This window comes from Euleptes europaea, chromosome 3 (assembly GCF_029931775.1).
Source record: "Euleptes europaea isolate rEulEur1 chromosome 3, rEulEur1.hap1, whole genome shotgun sequence".
Lineage (NCBI taxonomy): Eukaryota > Metazoa > Chordata > Lepidosauria > Squamata > Sphaerodactylidae > Euleptes > Euleptes europaea.
The window spans coordinates 90,974,898-90,993,836 of NC_079314.1; the positions used below are offsets into that span (position 1 = coordinate 90,974,898).

The 18,939-nt window shown below is 43.7% G+C and overlaps 1 protein-coding gene across 2 annotated transcripts; it reads left to right on the top strand.

The window, feature by feature from the left end:
• The first annotated feature begins 7,890 nt into the window (after window positions 1–7,890).
• On the top strand, window positions 7,891–16,992 carry DNAL4 (dynein axonemal light chain 4). 2 transcript variants are annotated; one of them, XM_056846462.1, is made up of 4 exons: window positions 7,891–7,984; window positions 12,907–13,139; window positions 15,434–15,517; window positions 16,540–16,992. In XM_056846462.1, the coding sequence occupies exons 2-4, from the start codon at window positions 13,026–13,028 to the stop codon at window positions 16,702–16,704; spliced, it is 363 nt and encodes a 120-aa protein (XP_056702440.1). In that variant the 5' UTR covers window positions 7,891–7,984; window positions 12,907–13,025; the 3' UTR covers window positions 16,705–16,992. The 2 variants fall into 2 exon arrangements, with proteins under 2 accessions (XP_056702440.1, XP_056702441.1); XM_056846463.1 differs by having other exon boundaries at window positions 12,907–13,097.
• The last annotated feature ends 1,947 nt before the right edge of the window (window positions 16,993–18,939 follow it).

Sequence of the window (18,939 nt, forward strand, 5' to 3'; positions counted from 1 at the left end):
ATTGGGGGGAAAAGATCTTTGTAATTTCTGAACAGAAGATCAAGATCACAGGAGTCTTATGAGGCTGCTCTCATTAGTTGTCACAGACTATCATTTTTGTGGCAGGTCTTCAGCTAGAAGTACTATCACAGCAGGTGTAGGAAACACATAGATGCTAATTAGTGTATAATGGACCAAGATGACTCGGTTTCCTCCCCATTAACTGAGCTTACGCTGATACAGATTTGTATGCAAACATAGCAGCTGTTCTCTCTCTCAAAATCCAGAGTACAGTGAACCACCCAGAGCAAAAATCCACATCTGTACTACAAATAAAAATGTATTTGTTATGGAAAAAAACCAATTATGAAAACACACACACACACACCCTAAATCCTGGCATTACTTAATGCTATTCAGTCTCTGGATGCTTTGGTTGGAATTACTAATCCAGAGTTCTGAACCTTTATGGATATGAGATTCACTGGATTTTGCCCCATTGTTTCTGATCTCTCTCCAGACACCTGTCGCACCAGCAGGGTACCTGATTCAATACAGGTGTTAATGTTGATTAGACCTGAGAATGAGCGCCCTGAAGAATCCCACTGTGGATCTTTGATCTGTAAAAAAAAAACATCAGGAAGTGCTCCTCTATGAAACTGAAATCCTCCCAAATGCCAGGCTGCGTGCTGCTGAGAGACAAGGCAAAGTGCCACACTGTTACATGCTAGAGTTGCCAACTCTGGGTTGGGAAATTCCTGGAGATTTGGGGGTGATGCCTGTGGAAGGCAGAGGTTGGAGAGGCGAGGGATCTCGACAAGAATGTTATCCCACAGAGTCTACCCTTTGAAGCTGCCCTGTACTCCAGGGGAATTAATCTCTGTAGTCTGGAGAGCGGTTGTAATTTCAGAATAACTCCACACCCCGCCTGGAAGTTTGCAACCCTATGCCACACTGAGAAGCGATAGATACAGATTAATTGTTTAACCAAATTAAGGCTGCCTTTACATAAACACCACACTTACCGGTACACTGTAGTATAAATTAATAAAGAAAAGAAGGGAGAAAAGTAAAGAGAAGTGGGTAAGAAAACAGTTTACGAAAGTCAGGGGCAAAGAGAACTAGGAAGGGCTGTGGCTCCATGGTAGATGGCATGCTTTGCATGCAGCACATCCCAGGTTCAATCCCTGGCATCCCCAGTAAATGTCAGCAGGTGTTGTGAAAGACCTTTCTCTGCCTGAGACCCTGGAGAGCCATTGCCGATCCGAGTAGACAATATTGACCTAAATAGATCAATGGTTGGTTTATTTAAATATTTATATCCTGCTTTTCTCCTGATCAACAGGACCCACAGCAGCAAGTGCTCTAACTCTGTATAAGGCAGTTTCATAAGTTCAAGGGGAAAGAAGTCATGTGTGGGGCGTCTCATAAGGGTGTGCAAAAGAACAAAACATTAAAGGGGAAAACAAAGAATGGCAAAGTGGAGAGAGAGAGAGTGGCAAGGAAGAGATTTTTTTTGCAGGAAAAGTAAGAGGAGGCAACCAGGTCCTGTAACACAATAGAAGAACCTAAAATCAGCTTCTGATCTTCTTCAGCAACACTGTAGCCAGACCCAATTTTTGTGGCCATGTGGTTGCCTGACATTCTTCCCACCAGAGCCCGGTCACTGCCCACTATGTCTTCATTAAGCAGAAGTATTATGATGCCTTGAGGCTATGAGCCAGCGAGTAGTAGGAAGTTTTAATCTAGAAAAATATTTGCAGAGCACTGGGGAATCTGTGGTTTTGATACACTTCAGCAGCTGTTTATGACATGAGATCAGGCCTGAAAACTGAATTTTCATTGTTATGAATATCAGCTCTGATGCCTCTCCAGTGCTTGGGCTGCACCATCCCAAATCCACAGGTTGGTTAATCTTTGGTTGCCCAGAGATACTCAATCAGCACATTGGATCTGCAACCATATCTAAACACTGCACACACCATCGGTTGGTTACCCATTGTCTGTGCTCAGATGGACACCTTCCTACCACAAATTCGCTACGCCATCCCTTCTGTGTCATCACACATAGCACCAATTTATCCTGCTCCACATTTTAGAGATACAGTTAACATACCTTGCAGCCCTTTCTTCAGAGTTCAAAATATCAAGTGAGAGACAGCTCCTCCAGGCAGTTGCCCTAAGACCCACAGAACTAAGACATCTCTCGCTGTATTCAAAGCGAAATCAAATTCCTAGCAAAGAAAACTGGTGTGGGCTGGGTTCAGTTACATAAAATCCAAGGATAATCTATTCTATTTAAATATTTTACTTTTGCTTTTCCATCCACAACTGCACCTCAAGCCAACTATTTTTTAAATAATCAAATAATTTAAAACACAACCCTGATTTAAAATCAATGCAAGGAAGAGACAGCACCTGTAGTCCTTCTCTCCACTTCTATATATTAAGGTCTTCTGCATTATAGGGTCTCTGTGAGAGCCAGCGTGGTGTGGTGGTTAAGAGCGGTGGTTTGGAGGGGTGGACTCTGATCCAGAGAACAGGGTTTGATTCCCCACTCCTCCACATGATTCCCCACATGGAGGCTAATCTGGTGAACTGGATTTGTTTCCCCACTCCTACACATGAAGCCAGCTGGGTGACCTTGGGCTAGTCACACTCTCTCAGCCTCACCTACCTCACAGGGTGTCTGTTGTGGGGAGGGGAAGGGAAGGTGAATGTAAGTCTCCTTTAAGTGATAAAGTCAGCATATAAAAACCAACTCTTCTTCTCTTCTTCTTGTATGGTATACTTTACTGGGGCTCAGAACTCCAGGACAAGCTCATTGCCCTCATACAGACTATTTATATCATTTCAGAAAAAAATTGGCATGTCTCTTTCATAACACACAGGACTATATGCATGGAATGGGATTAAGAAAGACATTATGAATAGGACTGCCAACTTGGGATGGGAAATTCCTGGAGATTTGGGGGTAGAGCCTTGGAGGGCAGAATTTAGAGATGGACGGGACCTCAGCAGGGTATCATGCCATACAATCCACCCCCAAGCCTGCCATTTCTTCCATGTTGGCAACCCTAGTTAGGAGTTTGTACTAGGACCAGAGAAATCATATTTAGGCCCTGGTACTGTATTTAAAAAGGCCATCACCATATGGCAGTCAACAGCCAGCCGATGGTCCCGATCCCATGCCCACTTGTTGGTTATCATCACTTCTGTTTGTTGAATAGCTAAACTGAAACAAAGCATTTAAACCAGGTATGGTGGACTTCAAACACAAAGATCATTGTTTATTTTACAACATAACAGAATTACAGGGGAAAGGGAAGAAGGAATGACTGAGATCAAAGAGCCATTTTCCCCAGAAGAATAAAGAGCTCCACAAAAAGAATTTAATTAAAATGGTACAGTCAAAAAAAGGACAGTTATAAATATGTACGAATGTGGGAAGTTTCACAGAAAAACAACAGATGATGCAGCGTGCCTAACAATGAAAAAAATATTGGATGGATTTCTGAAGTATGATTATACAATGGAAAGAAAAATAAGATGGTTGAGACTAAAGCTAAAAAGAGGAAATTAAAACAAGCCTTTAAACTCTGCATGGAAGCTCCTTAGGGATGCCAAAAGAGTATGCATGTCATCTTGATTTTAAAGGAAATAGGAAATGAAGCTGAGTAATAGATCAAGGTCAGAGGTCCTGGGAGTCACACTCACAAAAGCGTAGTTTGACCAATGGAAATTGAATGTTGATGAAAATAACAGAAAGATAGGCTGCTTGGAAGAGGCTGTAAACTGCTATAAATAAGATGTAGGAGACAGCTGGAAGAGTAAGTAGCCAAACATGTAGGAAAGAAATACCCAACTCATTGTAATTGATTAGCATTTCTGAGATTCAGGCCTACACAACTTACTACATATGGTGTTACCCAGGTTGTTGACTTCTCATCCCTCATCATTCTCACTTTGATTTAAAGTTCTTGTATCCTGTTTTGGGGGAGAGTAGGAAGTCCAACCTCATCCTTTCGCCTGTTTTTTGTTTGACAACACCTTAACTCAACTTCATCCATTCTTTAAAGGGATGTAGTATCCCCCTGACCTGGATGGCCCAGGCTAGCCCAATCTTGTCAGATCTCGAATACTGAGCAGGGCATCCCTCATTAGTACTTGGATGAGAGACCCCCAAGGAAGTCCAGGGTTGCTATACAGAGATAGGCAATGGCAAATGGCCTCTGAACTTCACGTGCCTTGAAAACCCTCTGGGGTTTCCACAAGTCGGCTGCTTCCAATTAATTGAGAGAACCCTCAGTGGTCTACAGAAGATTTTTAGGCTGAAGAAGCTTTATGGTGAAATGTGACCAAATACCTGGGATACGCGTTCCTTTGTCTTTATCATCTTGTGACTATCATTTCGTTACCCTGGCAAGATAAGTACAGATTGGACAGACAGCACGTCTACTTTATTAAGTCCTTGAACTGTGCAACAGTTAGAGCCAGAAGTATCCTTCACCAGCTGGTTTTCATGCGGCGCAGAAAACACAGAGGAGTTTTCTCACTTGATATGAAGGATTGTGCTCTTCAATAACAGCCATCTTTGGCGTCTTGTTTGCCTTGGATTTCTAAAGGGGTGTGACTCACAGTGCACATTGTATTGTTGTGTTTGTACATTTTTTTTGTATTGTGTAATTAGATAGTTATAGTGAGGTGCTTTTGTTTATCTTGTATATATTGCATGTCTATTTTGTGAAATATAGAGATAGGTTTGAGCTACAGGCTGTTATTTCTTGTGAGTAACTTCCAGGTAGTAGCTGGAGATCTCCTGCTATTACAACTGATCTCCAGCCGATAGAGATCAGTTCATCTGGAGAAAATGACTGCTTTGGCAATTGGACTCTATGGCATAGAAGTCTCTCCCCTACCCAAACCCCGCCCTCTTCAGGCTCCGCCCCCAAAACCCTCCTGCCATTGGCGAAGAGGGACCTGGCAACCATAGTGCCCTCTTCTCTGCCCTCTTCTGTAGCCATCAGTGCCCTTGCTAAACTGCCCCCAAAACTCCACTCCACTTTTCTAGTAGCCCTGCCAGAAGAGGGAAAGCAGCCAGTTGTTCAACCACATAGATATTGGAGGTAGAGCCAAGCTGTTACTCAGAGGGAGAGAAGGGAATACAGAACTCAAACTGTTTTGCACAGCAAACCATTGTGATTGGGCTAATAGTAGCAGGAAAGGGAGAAAACTTTCCCCCAACCATTTAGTACTGCGTCCAACTTATAGAACAGAATCATAGAATCTTAGAATCATAGAGTTGGAAGGGACCACCAGGGCCATCAAATCCAACCCCCTGCACAATGCAGGAAATTCACAACTACCTCCCCCCCCACACCTCAAGTGACCAGAAGATGGCCAAGATGCCCTCCCTCTCATCATCTGCCTAAGGTCACAGAATCAGCATTGCTGACAGATAGACATCTAACCTCTTCTTAAAAACCTCCAGGGAAGGAGAGCTTTCCACCTCCCGAGGAAGCCTGTTCCACTGAGGAACCGCTCTAACTGTTAGAAAATTCTTCCTAATGTCTAGACAGAAACTATTTTGATTTAATTTCAACCCGTTGGTTCTGGTCCGACCTTCTTGGGAAACTTAGTTATACACTTGCTGCAGACTTGATAATAAATAAGCTTGCCTTCCCTGGAGGATTTTAAGCAGAGGCTTGATGGCCATCTGTCAGCAATGCTGATTCTACGACCTTAGGCAGATCATGAGAGGGAGGGCATCTTGGCCATTTTCTGGGCATGGAGTATGGGTCGCTGGGGGTGTAGTGGGGAGGTAGTTGTGAATTTCCTGCATTGTGCAGGGGGTTGGACTAGATGACCCAGGTAGTCCCTTCCAACTCTATGATTCTATACCCTATGGAGTGCAATCACACTACCCAATTTGCTGCTGCACTCTGCAATTTTTTTTCTGTTTGGGGAAATTCCAAATTCCGCCATCAGAGAGAAGGATGCTTTGACAGGAGGAAGACTAATCTTCAAATGGAGTTTTGCTTACATGTGGTGGAGTCACTTGCTGTCCATCCACTAAGTAATATTATCTGATTTCCATTGACTTCTTAGCACGATTTCTTAAATAACCTCCAAATTTGTTAATATAAGGACCACCACATTTTTCTTTTATTCTTTGCCTTACATGGGACATTTGACTAACTGTTCAAAAATACGCCCCAGCCAGATCGGTGGTGGGAAGGTGCAGGAATGACTCCCGTTCCCGCTCCTACTCACTCCACTAAAGTATTATGGCACGAAGGGGAAGGGGATTTTGAAAAAAGTTGAACTCTGCCCTCCCCAATACTGGAGAGAGGGAGCATTCACATGGATGTTCCCCTGAAGCTACTACAAAGAATCCCTTTTAAACCTGATCAAAGCAGTTTATTCTTGATCTGGTTTAAAGGGTGAAGGCCCAGGGAAATCATGAGTCCCACTAAATGTTAGCACAACATACATAACTTGTGTGCTATAAGCTGCTTGACAGGTCACAAGCTATGAACTTGGAAACCCAGTTATACCAGCATTTACACCACAAATTCTAATGGCTGGCAAAATCTGACCCTCCCACTACCACTATCACTGTTAACAGAATTATATACATTGATTGTACAACTGTCACAAGCACCTATTGGACATTGACCATAACATCATTTAGGACAAAAAACCTTCTCCATACCCAGGCAATTTTGGAGAATGTAAAACAAATATATCGGTTTTTGCTTTTGTCACTGTTGTCTCTAAATAGTGCACTTGAAGGTGGTAGCAAATGGGTATCAAAGGCTAGATGCTGGCAGCTGAAATTCCACTGGACAAGCATTTCTGAAACAGGTTCAGTGGACTTGTGAGGGTACTGTGGTTGGAGAAGGGTCCATGGGCCCTTTGAAAGGGTAAAGGGTGAGCCTGTCTCACGTTCATTCAGCTAACATGAAATCTAAGACCTTTCAGGTTTCTAGAGTGGGTGGCAGGAGTCACCTAGCTCTGACTGGTTGTTGGGAACCAGTGAAAGTCTTAGCTAATGGACAACAGGGGCAGCTGCATGGGGCCCCATGCTTGGGTGCACCGAACACCCAGAACCCCATCCCCAAATCTCCAGGAATTTCCCAAACTGGAGTTGGCAACCCTTAGCGCAAGTTCTCTTATCCAAAGATACACAATGGGATTTTAGGGTTGCCGACTCCAGGTTGGGCAATCCCTAGAGATTTGGGGGTGGCAGTCGCAGAAGTTCCAGCTTCTGTAATATTTACATGCTAAAAAGCCACAGCGAAGTTTGTGGATGCGACATCAGCAGTGATATCCTTATCAAGAATATCGACAATTAATAATTTAATTTAAAACGAATGAAAGCCCTCCAAAATGTCCTATCTTTGACAGCCTTGCTCAGACCTTGCAAATTGAGGGCTGTGGCTTCCTTTATTGAGTCCATCCATCTCTTGTTGGGTCTTCCTCTTTTACTGCTGCCCTCAACGTTTCCTAGCATGACTGTCTTTTCCAGTGACTCTTGTCGTCTCATGACGTGACCAAAATACGACAGCCTCAGTTGAGTCATTTTAGCTTCTAGGGTCAGTTGCAAGCTAAGAAAAATTAAATTATTAATTGTCGATATCCTTGATAAGGATATCACCGTTGATGTCGCACCTACAAACTTCGCTGTGGCTTTTTAGCATGCGAATATTACAGCAGCTGGAACTTCTGCGACGACCACGACTCCAACTTTCCTCCCATGCCAGCCTCATCAGGCAAGTGAATAAACCCCTAAACTTACAAACACTAACTCCGCCTCCCGACGAGGCCGAAGGACCTCCTTGCATGACAGACAACAATCAAACCCTATCCAGCCTTTCGCGCGCCGACTCCTCGCCCTATAGGCAACCAGTAGGCGGGTTTTCCGGCGTCGGTTGCTAAGACAAGCAGGTTTCTCTCCTTAACAACCACCGGGAGGCTGGCGTACGGGGCCGAGGTGACGCAGGTGAGCGAGACAGAGCGTGTTTTTTCGGTTGCTTCGCGTGGGCGGAACTGCGTCCGCTCCCTTCTCAGGCCCACTGGAGTGGGGCCCGGGGGGCTGCCGGTGTCCGGAGACCCCTCGCGGCACTTCCTTGCCCCCCCTCCCGTCGAGGGGCCAGCACCCTCGCCGCCCTCTTCCCTTCTGGTCCCCTCGCTTGCCTGTCCCGGAGCAGCCCGGGCAGCTGCTCCCTTTGCCTTGGAGGACGGGCGGGCCGGCCGGGTATGATCAGCCCGCGCTGCAGCCCGTGCCCGTCGCACGCGCGAGTTGACCCGGCGATCGTCGCTCCTGGGGGAGCCTCGTCCGCGGAAGGGGCCCAGGGCCGATCCTACCGTTACTGCTGTGACCCTGGGCGACGCTCGCCTGTGGCTTGACCTCATTGGGTGCTCTCTCTCCCCCTCCTCCTCACCCCCCCTCCCCAGATGCGATATGGAGGTCATATTGCCCTCCTTCACAGGGCTCTTGCAAGGATTGCAACAAGAGCATGCATGCGACGTTCTTTGACAGTGAAAAGTGCCTTATGGATGCTGGCTGTCAGGCAGAGCGAAGCAGCTCGTCAGAGAGAGAGAGCAGACTGTCAATTCTTCATTGGTTCTCGTAGGTTATCCGGGCTGTGTAACCGTGGTCTTGGTATTTTACACGGTTACACAGCCCGGATGACCTACGAGAACCAATGAACTCTGACCGTGAAAGCCTTCGACAATATTTTGTCAATTCTTTAGTTTGTTGTGCTCTTATTGCTAAAGGGAGGGAGCTCCCATCTGGATTTTCTGATGTGGCAAAATGTGCTGGGCAGCCCACATTAAGTACTGAACTTGAATCAGGATTTGGCGTCAGGAATGATTTCCAGTGCTGATGGTATCAGCCTTAGAGCCTTCTACACGTGCATATTTAGTTACCAGTGGCCAACTCTCAAGCAGCTGCGATCAGGGCAGGATAGCAGATATCACTATTCAGGAATGAAACTCTGGGTAGTCTCATTTCCTCATACTTTGAGGGGTTTTCCTTCCTGTTCATAGCCTGAGTAGAGCAAATGGGATCTGTTGAACGTTTTTCATCATTGGAGATAACAATTGTAGGATACAATAGCGGTCCAGAATTAATAAATCAATGAACTTTTGACATTGCTTCACCAGTATAAGGATTGCAGATCTTGAATCATGTACCGGAAGTCGTGGGATAGTTTATTGACAGCATACTGTGTGGTAGCCAGTAAAAGGAGTCTTCCATGGCTCAACCCTTGCAGTATACCTCCTAGTCCTCTCTTCTGCTTATTGTAACCAGCAGACTTAGTCAGCTCCCATGCTTCTGGTCTTAACACCAGGGAGGTAACTGGATGCCCTCTCTTTCTGTCACATGAGTGCAGTTCACCCGATCCCGTGCTGCTGCCTGGGGGTTAAAGATGGGACCAAGGTCTGGAAAGGTCTTAGAAAGCCTAAAGATAGGTGGCACAATAGGAGCAATAACATTTTCAGTGAAAACTTCAAAGTAAGGGGAAATGGATGATTCACGGATGGAGGCTTATTTTGCAGGCAAAAAAAAGGCTGTATACGAAACACAAAGCTTTCAATATAAAACTAAATATAACACCTATATGAAATTATAATAGTGAAGCATATGCAAAAATCTGTAGTTGAATGAAGGATGTCTACAATGTGTATTAAAAAGATCTCTCAAAGGCATTAACGTGAAAACTGGAATATTTCATGCTTGCAAATTCTCAGCACTACTGATTCTTTGTTCAGGCATATATTCAGAAAATATTGGGTCAGTAGAAACCGGGGTCCAGTTTACCAAAGCTTTGAGACTACATAGAGATGCTGTGCAGTCACACAGTTCAGTGTATAGGTGGTCCAGTAGCCTGTAGCTGTTAATAGACCAAAGACCCCTACCAGAAAAAAGCAGCTGTACATGCTTCCCATCACATTCATTGTGCAACATCTTATTTCACAGATCAGAGAGTAGCTGCAGCATCTCTTTAAAATACTGCTGAGGAGGATAACCTGTTGTTTTAGAGAGATGAGTTGGAGAAATTATTTGAGCATCACACAGAGTGCTCTTGTCTGCACCACCTACAAAAAGGCTGGTTGGAAGTGAGAACTAAAAGCAGCAGAGCTCATGAAAAATGTAGCAGGCAAACCCAAGCTACATCACAAATCACTCTTCCTGAAATGCAAACAAACCTTTCCAGTACATCCATTTGTAGTTCTAATATGTTGGCATCATTGCTAATGGAAACATAAACAAATAGGAAGCTCATCCATGCAAGAAATGTTGAGAATAACTAATAACAGTGCTTCTTGTTTACCAGTCTGCAAGATCACTGTATGAGGCACCTAGTTTTTGTTTTCTGAGGAGAGAGCATTAGGATTTAATGTTTAAAATGGTTGTATTTCCCCCTCATTTTATAGCTCATCCTTGGTGTTTTATTCTTTCAGTTTGTGGCAAATGTTTAAATGTATCTAAATACATAATTTGTGAGGCAGAAACCACAGCCCCAACTAGACTGCACTTTGTGATTTGTAAAGTGCATGGTTTTGGTTCTTTATATAAAATATTATATAGATTAATTATTCAAACTTCTTTTATTTGAAACTCCGGATCAACCAGGTTTTCTGTGGGAGTTTCATTTGGTATAGTTCTTTTATTTGCAGTGTGAAGACGTGGAGTGTATTTCAGTGTTTTATCTCAGCAGTTTATGCATTGCAGGATCTCTTGATGGGTAGCTGCTGTGAATGCATCAGTAGTCACCATAAGGCTTTGGCTTTGTGTTAACACTCTTCTTACTGCTTTTAAACTACTGGGTATATTTACAGAGGAGTAAAGCATTGAGTCCAAGTGTGTTTAGTAATTCAGACGGATAGCAAGATCTCTTTATTCCTTGGCTTGGGTGATAATACTAAACAGGATTCAAGACCTACCTGTTGTGCTTTCAGGGCTTTTCAGAGATTCCAAAATAGCTTCAACTTCAACTTCAGGAGCAGGTCAAGTCATGTGTCCTCAGACCAGTCATTGGGTAGATACAAGAGAAGGGCTAGTCAAATCACATGGAGGGCTGTTCTACCTTTTACTAGGGGAAAACCTTCAGTACCGAGAGGTTAATGATGTTCGCCTGCCCCTTATGATGGGAACCCACCGATACCTTAAGCCAGAGAGACTAGCAAGAGGCGGTGCATGTGAAAAGGCAGCAAAGAAAGTTTATTCTAAAAGGTTTATTCTGAGGTTTCCATTTCTTGGGTTAACGAAGGCTTCATTTGAATTAAACATTTTAAGGGGTTCAGAAGCTTTGCCAGGAAAGATAGAATCTCTCTGTTACACCTTCCTGCGGTAATCTGATCAGTTCCTTTCAAAGTGCTGTAGTACTTTAGGGAGACGAGGTAACCATTAACTAGGCAGGATGAAGCAACAGGAGAGCCAGCTGTTGAATGGGTGACAGAAAAACCCATATGCCTGACTTCTTCATGAGCGTTGGCTCCTAAAATGGAGTGGGGATGACTGAAAATAGCAGTAGGTACAGCAGGTGAGTCAGGGTCATCACAGTCATCACAGCTGCAGTCCTCATAGTTGTTACTGTTTAAAATGTGCATACTATGTTAAAGACCAAAATTATTTAAAAGTTTGTAGTTCAAACTGTAATAAAATCCCAAGGAGGGGGCCAAGCACATCCCATCTGCCATTGATGTCTTTAACGCGAAGGTAGTTTCCCAGATTCTGTATGGAGCAGACATTTGGATTTCCGGCGTGGATGAGAAGCTAGATTGCCTTTTGAACAATTTTCTCAGGACAATTACTGGAACTCCGAGGTGTGTTGCTGGGCCTGCCCTCCGTATGGAATTGGCCCAACCCTCGCTTGAGGCACGTGTGTGGAAGAGAGCAATTAAGCTTAGGTTTAAGTTGCCTGACAACCATCTCCCATCCCAGGCGGGGTTTCTCCATCTTACTCTTAAGGACCCGGCCCCCAACCCCTGGCTGAATCTGTTAGCGGAAAAACTAAAAGTACTGGGACTCCCAATCTCTACACCCTCTGACAACCTGGTTCCATCTCATTTAATGGCAATCTTGAAGAGATTGAAGGAGTTAGATTGGGCCAGTACGGTTGGGAGGGCCAGACGTACTTGCTCCGGTCTGGTCTTGGGACTCCCCCCACCAGAGAAGCTTCCAGAGTTCCACTCTATGGTTTCAATCTTCTCACATCGTCGGGCTCTCCTTTTAGCTCGTTTAAGTGCCTTTCCATCCATGGTCATGTTGGGCAGATATACCGGGATACCTTTTCCGGACCGTCTCTGCCCATGTAACACGGGCGAAATTGAAACGTTGGACTATTTGATGCTCTGCTGTCCTCGCTGGTCTCAAGATAGAGATGCTCTTATTGCTCCAATCCTCACCAGCTTGAACCTCCCTCTACATGCCTGGGTGTTGCCTTTTTTGCTTGGCGACTCAACTAATGGTGCAGCCACATCGAATGTTGCCTGCTTTTTGGCCAGAGTGGCTGCTCTTAAGAAAAAAGAACTCTCAACGCCTACCTCTGGCAACTTTTAGTCAGTTCGCTCCATCCCCAGTTTATTTTAGTTAGGAATTTTACTTATTGGGCTGACGCCTAATTTTTAGCATTGTTAACTTAAGATTGAATTATACTATGTATTATGCTTCCCATCCTCCCTTGTCTTCCCCTCCCTTCCTTTCTTCCTTCCTCCCTTGGTCCAAGACTGCGGTCATGGACCTAATAATAAATTATATAAATTATAAAGTCCTAAGGGTATATGTGACTGATTCTTCATACTGAATGAACCTTTTGAAGATTTCAGCTATGCAACATCCTCAACATTTTGCTCTACATATTTGTTGATTGCTTTTCTTTTTGTTCTTTGTTTTTTTTTTCTTTCTCAAAGCAGCAGAATGCCCTACTTATGCAAAACTGTTTGGCCTGAATTCTAACCATTCCTAGTCTGCATCTGACTCGCTTCCTGCAGCCTGCTCTGCCCCTTCCCAGGGTCACCGTGGACCAGCAATGGCGGACACCGGGGAGGGGAAAAAAGAGGAGGCAGACTATAAGAGACTTCACATGTTCCCACTGATCAGGGTAAGAATGAGAACAAAGAGGTATGATATGATCTTGGATCAGGTGAGAGAGCTCTGTGTTGTTTTATTCTCTTTTGATTGTCCCCTTATCCAGATAGGAGAGTCAGGATATCCTGAGGTCATCCTACTGACTATAGATTCTTAATGTAGTGGTGAAAATATGATTTCTTAAGGCACATTCAACAACCTTTTCCAAAACAGAGCCATAAGGGAGCTGTTGCCTGTTGCTTTATACAGCATTTGCCATCTTTCTTTCAAGGTTGTTCCACGCTAGCATGTGTGATGTAATGGAGGCGGGGGAATCTCAGCTACATAATGTAGTTGAACAATTTCTGAATGGTTTTCTGAAAAACACACTGGTGCCACCATGTGCATCCCATAATATGTGGCTTTGGTTTGTTTTTCTTTGACCTGGATACTAAATGCCATGTAAGGGAAAAATGGAGCTGTGAAGCAGCCCTCTGCCTAACTTGTGAAGGCAAGGAAAGATCTAAGTTCGATCCAAGAAAACATGAGTGGCGCATTGCTCACAGAATGGATGCTCGGCATCACCCAGTGTTGCTCTGATGAGAGATTGGGACCAGTATGGGCTATACTGTAGGATGTTGCAGCTCCAGTGAGAATATAGGCAGCAAGAGTCCATGCAATAATATATAGGCTAATATAGGCAGCAAGAGTCCATGCAAAATGGATGGGAAAAGAAGTGGGCAGCTGACCGTGGGGGGCTGATTATGGAAGAAGTAGCAAGAGGAACAAGGAATATTTCAAGCATGCAGTCAAAGAATAGTCTGGGTTTGCAGAACTGCAGAAGGCAAGCACAGTGGAGAGAAATCTTTATGGGTTAGATCCTATGGAGGATTTATGCATATGGAAGGAAACAATTTCCATCCACCAAGGGTGACTTCTTCACCTCCCCATTCTTGCTGCAACCCTAAAGTTCTGTTCCATGGGGAAGAACCTCCCCCCGCCCAGAACAGTTTGACAAGGTAGTCGAAGGTCTGCTGCTGGGGGGGGGGAGGGGAATTGGTGAAATTTGTCATCTTTTCATCAGTAGAAATCCTCTGTGGAATCGAACTGTAGGACTAGTAGATGTTTACTGGGACATCTAATTGCATGTAATGGAGAAAGCAGTGTGATCTGAAGCCATTTGGCATCCTCTAAAGGCAGAATGATCCTCATTAACGCTAATCAAGGTCCTGGCATTTGCACATCTCCTGGGGTTTTGCTCCTTCCGTGTCCATGAGTCTGTTGGCATGGTGCCCTCGTTTTCAGGAATTTAATAGCATTTAATATTAGCCACATGAAGAAAGGAGTCAGTGATGCATTTGTCTGTTTTTAGGCTCAGTTGTCTCTTTAAGTAGCCATAGCTAGTATTCCCAAACACACACACAGATCCTGAGTGGCAAGCGCGTTCCAGTCCTATGCAAAATTACCTTTGCCACCACTCTAGCAGTCCAAATTCTGCAGTATTTATTTATTTTAAGTATTTCTAATTTACATTTCCCAGTGCTCAGCTTACAACCTCCTTTGAAAATAGATCATAAAAACAACATGCAAATTCTTAAAAACCCATAATTATAGCAGTACAGTGTAAAACCGTCAGATATATACTATAGTAAGCCACGATTCCTGGAAAGCCTGCTTGTCTATCTAACTGGGGCCAACAAAAAAATGGGCCTTGTGTAAGTGTCTGAAAGTCAGCATAAATTAACCTCCTCAGGGAAGCTGTTCTGCTTCCTGAAATTAAGGGACCTAGAGGGAATTCAGTTCTGTTCCAATTCTGTCCTCCAATTCATTCTATCATGGGATCCTTTATGGGGTCCTACTAATTGTGAGCATCCATTTTTTCAGCCTTTTTGAAAATACTTCCCCCCCCCTCTAAGTTCAACCACTGGTTTTACTTTTAAATAATTCAAAACTAGAGCAGATACCACCTGTTTTAAAATTGTAAAACAGCCCCATCACAATGCAGAACAGTTGGGTGGATCGAGATTAGAGTGGGGAGAAAGGATCAGGAGTCCAGTGAACCCCCTTACTGTGTCTGTCTTGAAAAAAAAATCTCTCTTCAGGGCTGCTTAGTCTTTTGAGGCATCACCCACCTTCCATTGCTTAAACAGGCTTCTCAACAGTACAGGAATTTGCTAGTTCAGAAAATCTCCTGGAACTGTTCCAGACTCCTGCTGACTTCCCCTCCTCACTCTTTCTTTTCTCCAAACATGAATACTAGGGAAGGTGGTGTCAAGGTTTGACCATCTGCTAGCTGATGGGGTTGTAAGAATGGGCGCCTTTCGTGCTATTGTTGTGATCTTCTTCTTTTGTGTGTATGTTTTCTACCAGCATTCAGATATGCCAGAAGAAATGCGAGTAGAGGCCATGGAGTTATGTGTTACTGCTTGTGAGAAATATGCTACCAACAATGAGGTATTACCTGGTGTACTTTTTACACCAAAGTATATCTGGTTCTTTTTGACCTAATGAAAGATAAGAGAGAGAACAAAGGTCACTGTATTGTACAAATAAGCATGTGCTCTCATGATTCTTTTAAACAAATGATAATCTAACTTGTTGTGCAAGCGTCCTTATTCCCATTTTCTGCTTCTAATTACTAAACTTCTATATAATGCTTATTGGGCACAGAAGTGTACCCGCTTTGAACAGAAGGACAGTTTGCTATATTTCTGCTTCCTGGGGTTTGGTGAAGCAGAGACATGAATTGCAGTCCCTAGTTTCAAGCTAGTCTTCCATTTTAGATAGATGTTCTCACTTTTGCGACAGGATCTGTTTGATCTCAGTTTTCCTTTCTTTTTCAAGTGGGATGAGAACGGCAGATCCGTAACAGTGAGACCAAGCAAATGATATGTCCTTTTATCTACTCCATTCACACATTTTGCAAACAATAGAGGCTGTCTTTATTTTCCTGATGAATATTCTATAATGGGGATGAAGTTCTGTCTTGCTTCAGCTGGAGGCTGGATGGTTTCTTTAAAAAGGGAAGGGAGAAGATATTTTATGTCCTGAGTAGAATGCCATGCAGACAAGGATAGATCAGGGGCTGCTGGGGGAAGCTGGTATCAGGTTACACCTTCAGCCTTCTGGGAACAAGGAGGAAAAATGGCAGCCTTCAGTGTGGCTGGAAGGTATTTCCACCCCATTCTCCACTTAAGAATTTTAATTCTGTATTGCATTACCCCTCTTCAGGGTATCTCCATTAACTCCTTGAATCAACATATATTGGAATGATTATGACTAGAAGGAAAGTCTAGGTATAAATATGCTTCTTTTATATTTTATTGGGCTTTCATATATTGGCAGCAGAAGTACAATTAGATTAATGAAGTGAAGGAGAATGGACTGTTATAGCAAATAACACATTGCTGTAAAAATTTTTAATTTTTTGCTTCTGTTCCCCTTCTTGTTGAATTTAATCCCCCCCCCCCTTTCAGAGTGCAGCCAAGATGATCAAGGAAACCATGGACAAGAAGTTTGGCTCCTCCTGGCACGTAGTGATTGGTGAAGGTTTTGGTTTTGAGATCACCCATGAGGTGAAGAACCTGCTGTATATGTTTTTTGGAGGCAGCCTAGCGGTTTGTGTTTGGAAGTGTTCCTGACATACTCTGCCTGTGTACAAGCTTGCCACAGCCAAGAGATTTTTTCAGACTTTTGATTGGGGTTTTTTTTGTACAACTTAAAGGGCAGCTTTATTTTTAATAATAAAATATTGGGCTTTTTTCTTATTTATATACCAGTTTTATGGAAAATATTTAGCGTCTGTGCGCGTGTAAATCTGTTGAGCTACCTAATCCAGCTCATAGGGTTTCTGATTTTACCAATGTGGCTTTTTACTGAGATGATGCAAGAGGAATCAGGGAATGGAGTTTGTTTTTTTGGGTTTTTTTTGCGGGTTGGGGGGGGCACAGTTTATTAAGCCATACGTCCCAGATGGGACAAGAGAGAAGAATCCTAACCTGCAACCGCCTTCTCCTTGCTGTCTTCCAAACCTTCCTATTTTCTGGGAGAAGACCAGGGGGGAAAACGGCAACTGATTTCTCTCTGTCCAGATGACAGCTGCCTGTTTTTTGAAAAGCATGCAGTGCCAGCCTTCAAAACCTGACCCGGTGAACGGTTGCTAGGATAATTTACCTTCCGCCTCCTCACCACACCTACAGAGCACTGATATAGCTTGTAAAGCGTATGGCACACAAATAAGACTATTTTACATAGCATGCGGGGTGGGGTGGGGGTGTCTCATGATGGCAATATGTGGTATCTTGTTTAGAGACGGGTAGTGGGAAGAAGCTCCATCTGAGCTGCCAATTTTTCAGACTTTTAAGTACAGTTGTACTTCCATTGTGTAGAGTTTAATAATGCTTTTGCAAAGGTGTTGATTAATGGAATGACCATAATTGTATTTTGTATATGTCTTATTTGAATTCAGAGTATGAAAGGGACTTCAATACTTTTTTACAATAATAAAGCTTTTAAAATTCATGGGGGATGCCTGGGGATTTCACTGAACTCATGTGTCTGTATAGATGGGGAAGAGAGTTAGTTTTCTTTATCATGAGCTGGAGGGGCCTGTTATGCTGTGCTCAGTTATGAAGGACGTCTTAGGATCTTAGGGCTTGATGGCCCTGTTGTCGCCATGGGAGGGGGAGGGTCAGTAAACAATACAGTCTTGTCTCCCCACTTTTCTCTTGAGTAATGGGGATTGCGATAACTAGAGACAAGCTGTTGGCAGCATAGCCTTTTACCCTAGCGCAGTTTTCCATCAGCCATGCCCAAAATGTGATAGGTTTTGTTGAAGGTCCAATAGAGCATCTGGCCCACAGTCATAATGACTAGTGAATCTGGGAGTTTTGTCTGCGGTGTGTGAATGATCTTAGAAGTTATTTGAATGATCTTGAATGATCTTGAAGATGGCATGTCTGCTGTGTGCTGGTGGCTAAGTGTGGTCCTGATCACACAGCAAAGATTAGTACATGGCTATTTGTGCCTTGCACCTTTTTTTGCCCTCTCCAGCTCTTTCCTTCATACTGACTTCACCTGGCCAATTATCTGCATGACAGAGCTCATGTGCGGCAGCACACAGTTTCAAACGTTGTGCCTATTAACACAATACAAAAACAGCTCAGTTGTGGCACATTCCTTCAGCATCTTTGTGCTGTTCAGCAAACGGCCAGCATTTCCTACCTCCTTCAAATTGCAAATAGTTTCCACTAGATTCACAAACAGTTTTTGAATGTTACAGGGGAAGGCAATGAATGGGGTAGACTAGCGTGGGTGCAACTTGGTGATGTGTCCACCATTTCAAAGGTGTTATCTGAACTGTTAACGCAAATAAATGGATAGAGCACAGGAACACCAACGGCACAATGTTCAATGCCATTATATGGGGTTGCAGAACATCCTGAAAAGGGCAGTTCACACTTATTGTGGATTTCTCTCATGAAAATCAGTGGCACTCTAATGATTCCCCCCCCCTTAGAGGAAAATAGGTCAGCATTTCTTCACCTACGCACTTTCCTTTTTATTATTCTGCATCACGGTTTTTTACTCTGAATCACATTATCAAGCCATCTGACCCTTTAAACAGATCACATCTTGATAGGAGAGAATCCTTGGTGCTGTGATTCTGGTATAAGGCTTTGCAGAAGAAAGGTAAGTAGTCCGAGAGTGTGGATGTGGAACCTGTACTATGACATTCCAGAAATAAGTTAATACTCATGTCTTTATGCACCTTTGGTTAAATGTTGGTCACGATAGCACATTCAAGGATTGGAGTGACCCACAGAAGCCAGATTATAGGCAAGCGCTTATCTCAGCAAACAGTCTCTTGCTTATCT

Excerpts from the sequence above, each read along its gene's own strand:
- DNAL4 (XM_056846462.1), top strand. The coding sequence starts at position 13,026 with ATGGCGGACACCGGGGAGGGGAAAAAAGAGGAGGCAGACTATAAGAGA. Across the intron at positions 13,140-15,433 it reads ATGATATGATCTTGGATCAG|CATTCAGATATGCCAGAAGA; the intron begins GTGAGAGAGCTC and ends GTTTTCTACCAG. Across the intron at positions 15,518-16,539 it reads AATATGCTACCAACAATGAG|AGTGCAGCCAAGATGATCAA; the intron begins GTATTACCTGGT and ends CCCCCCTTTCAG.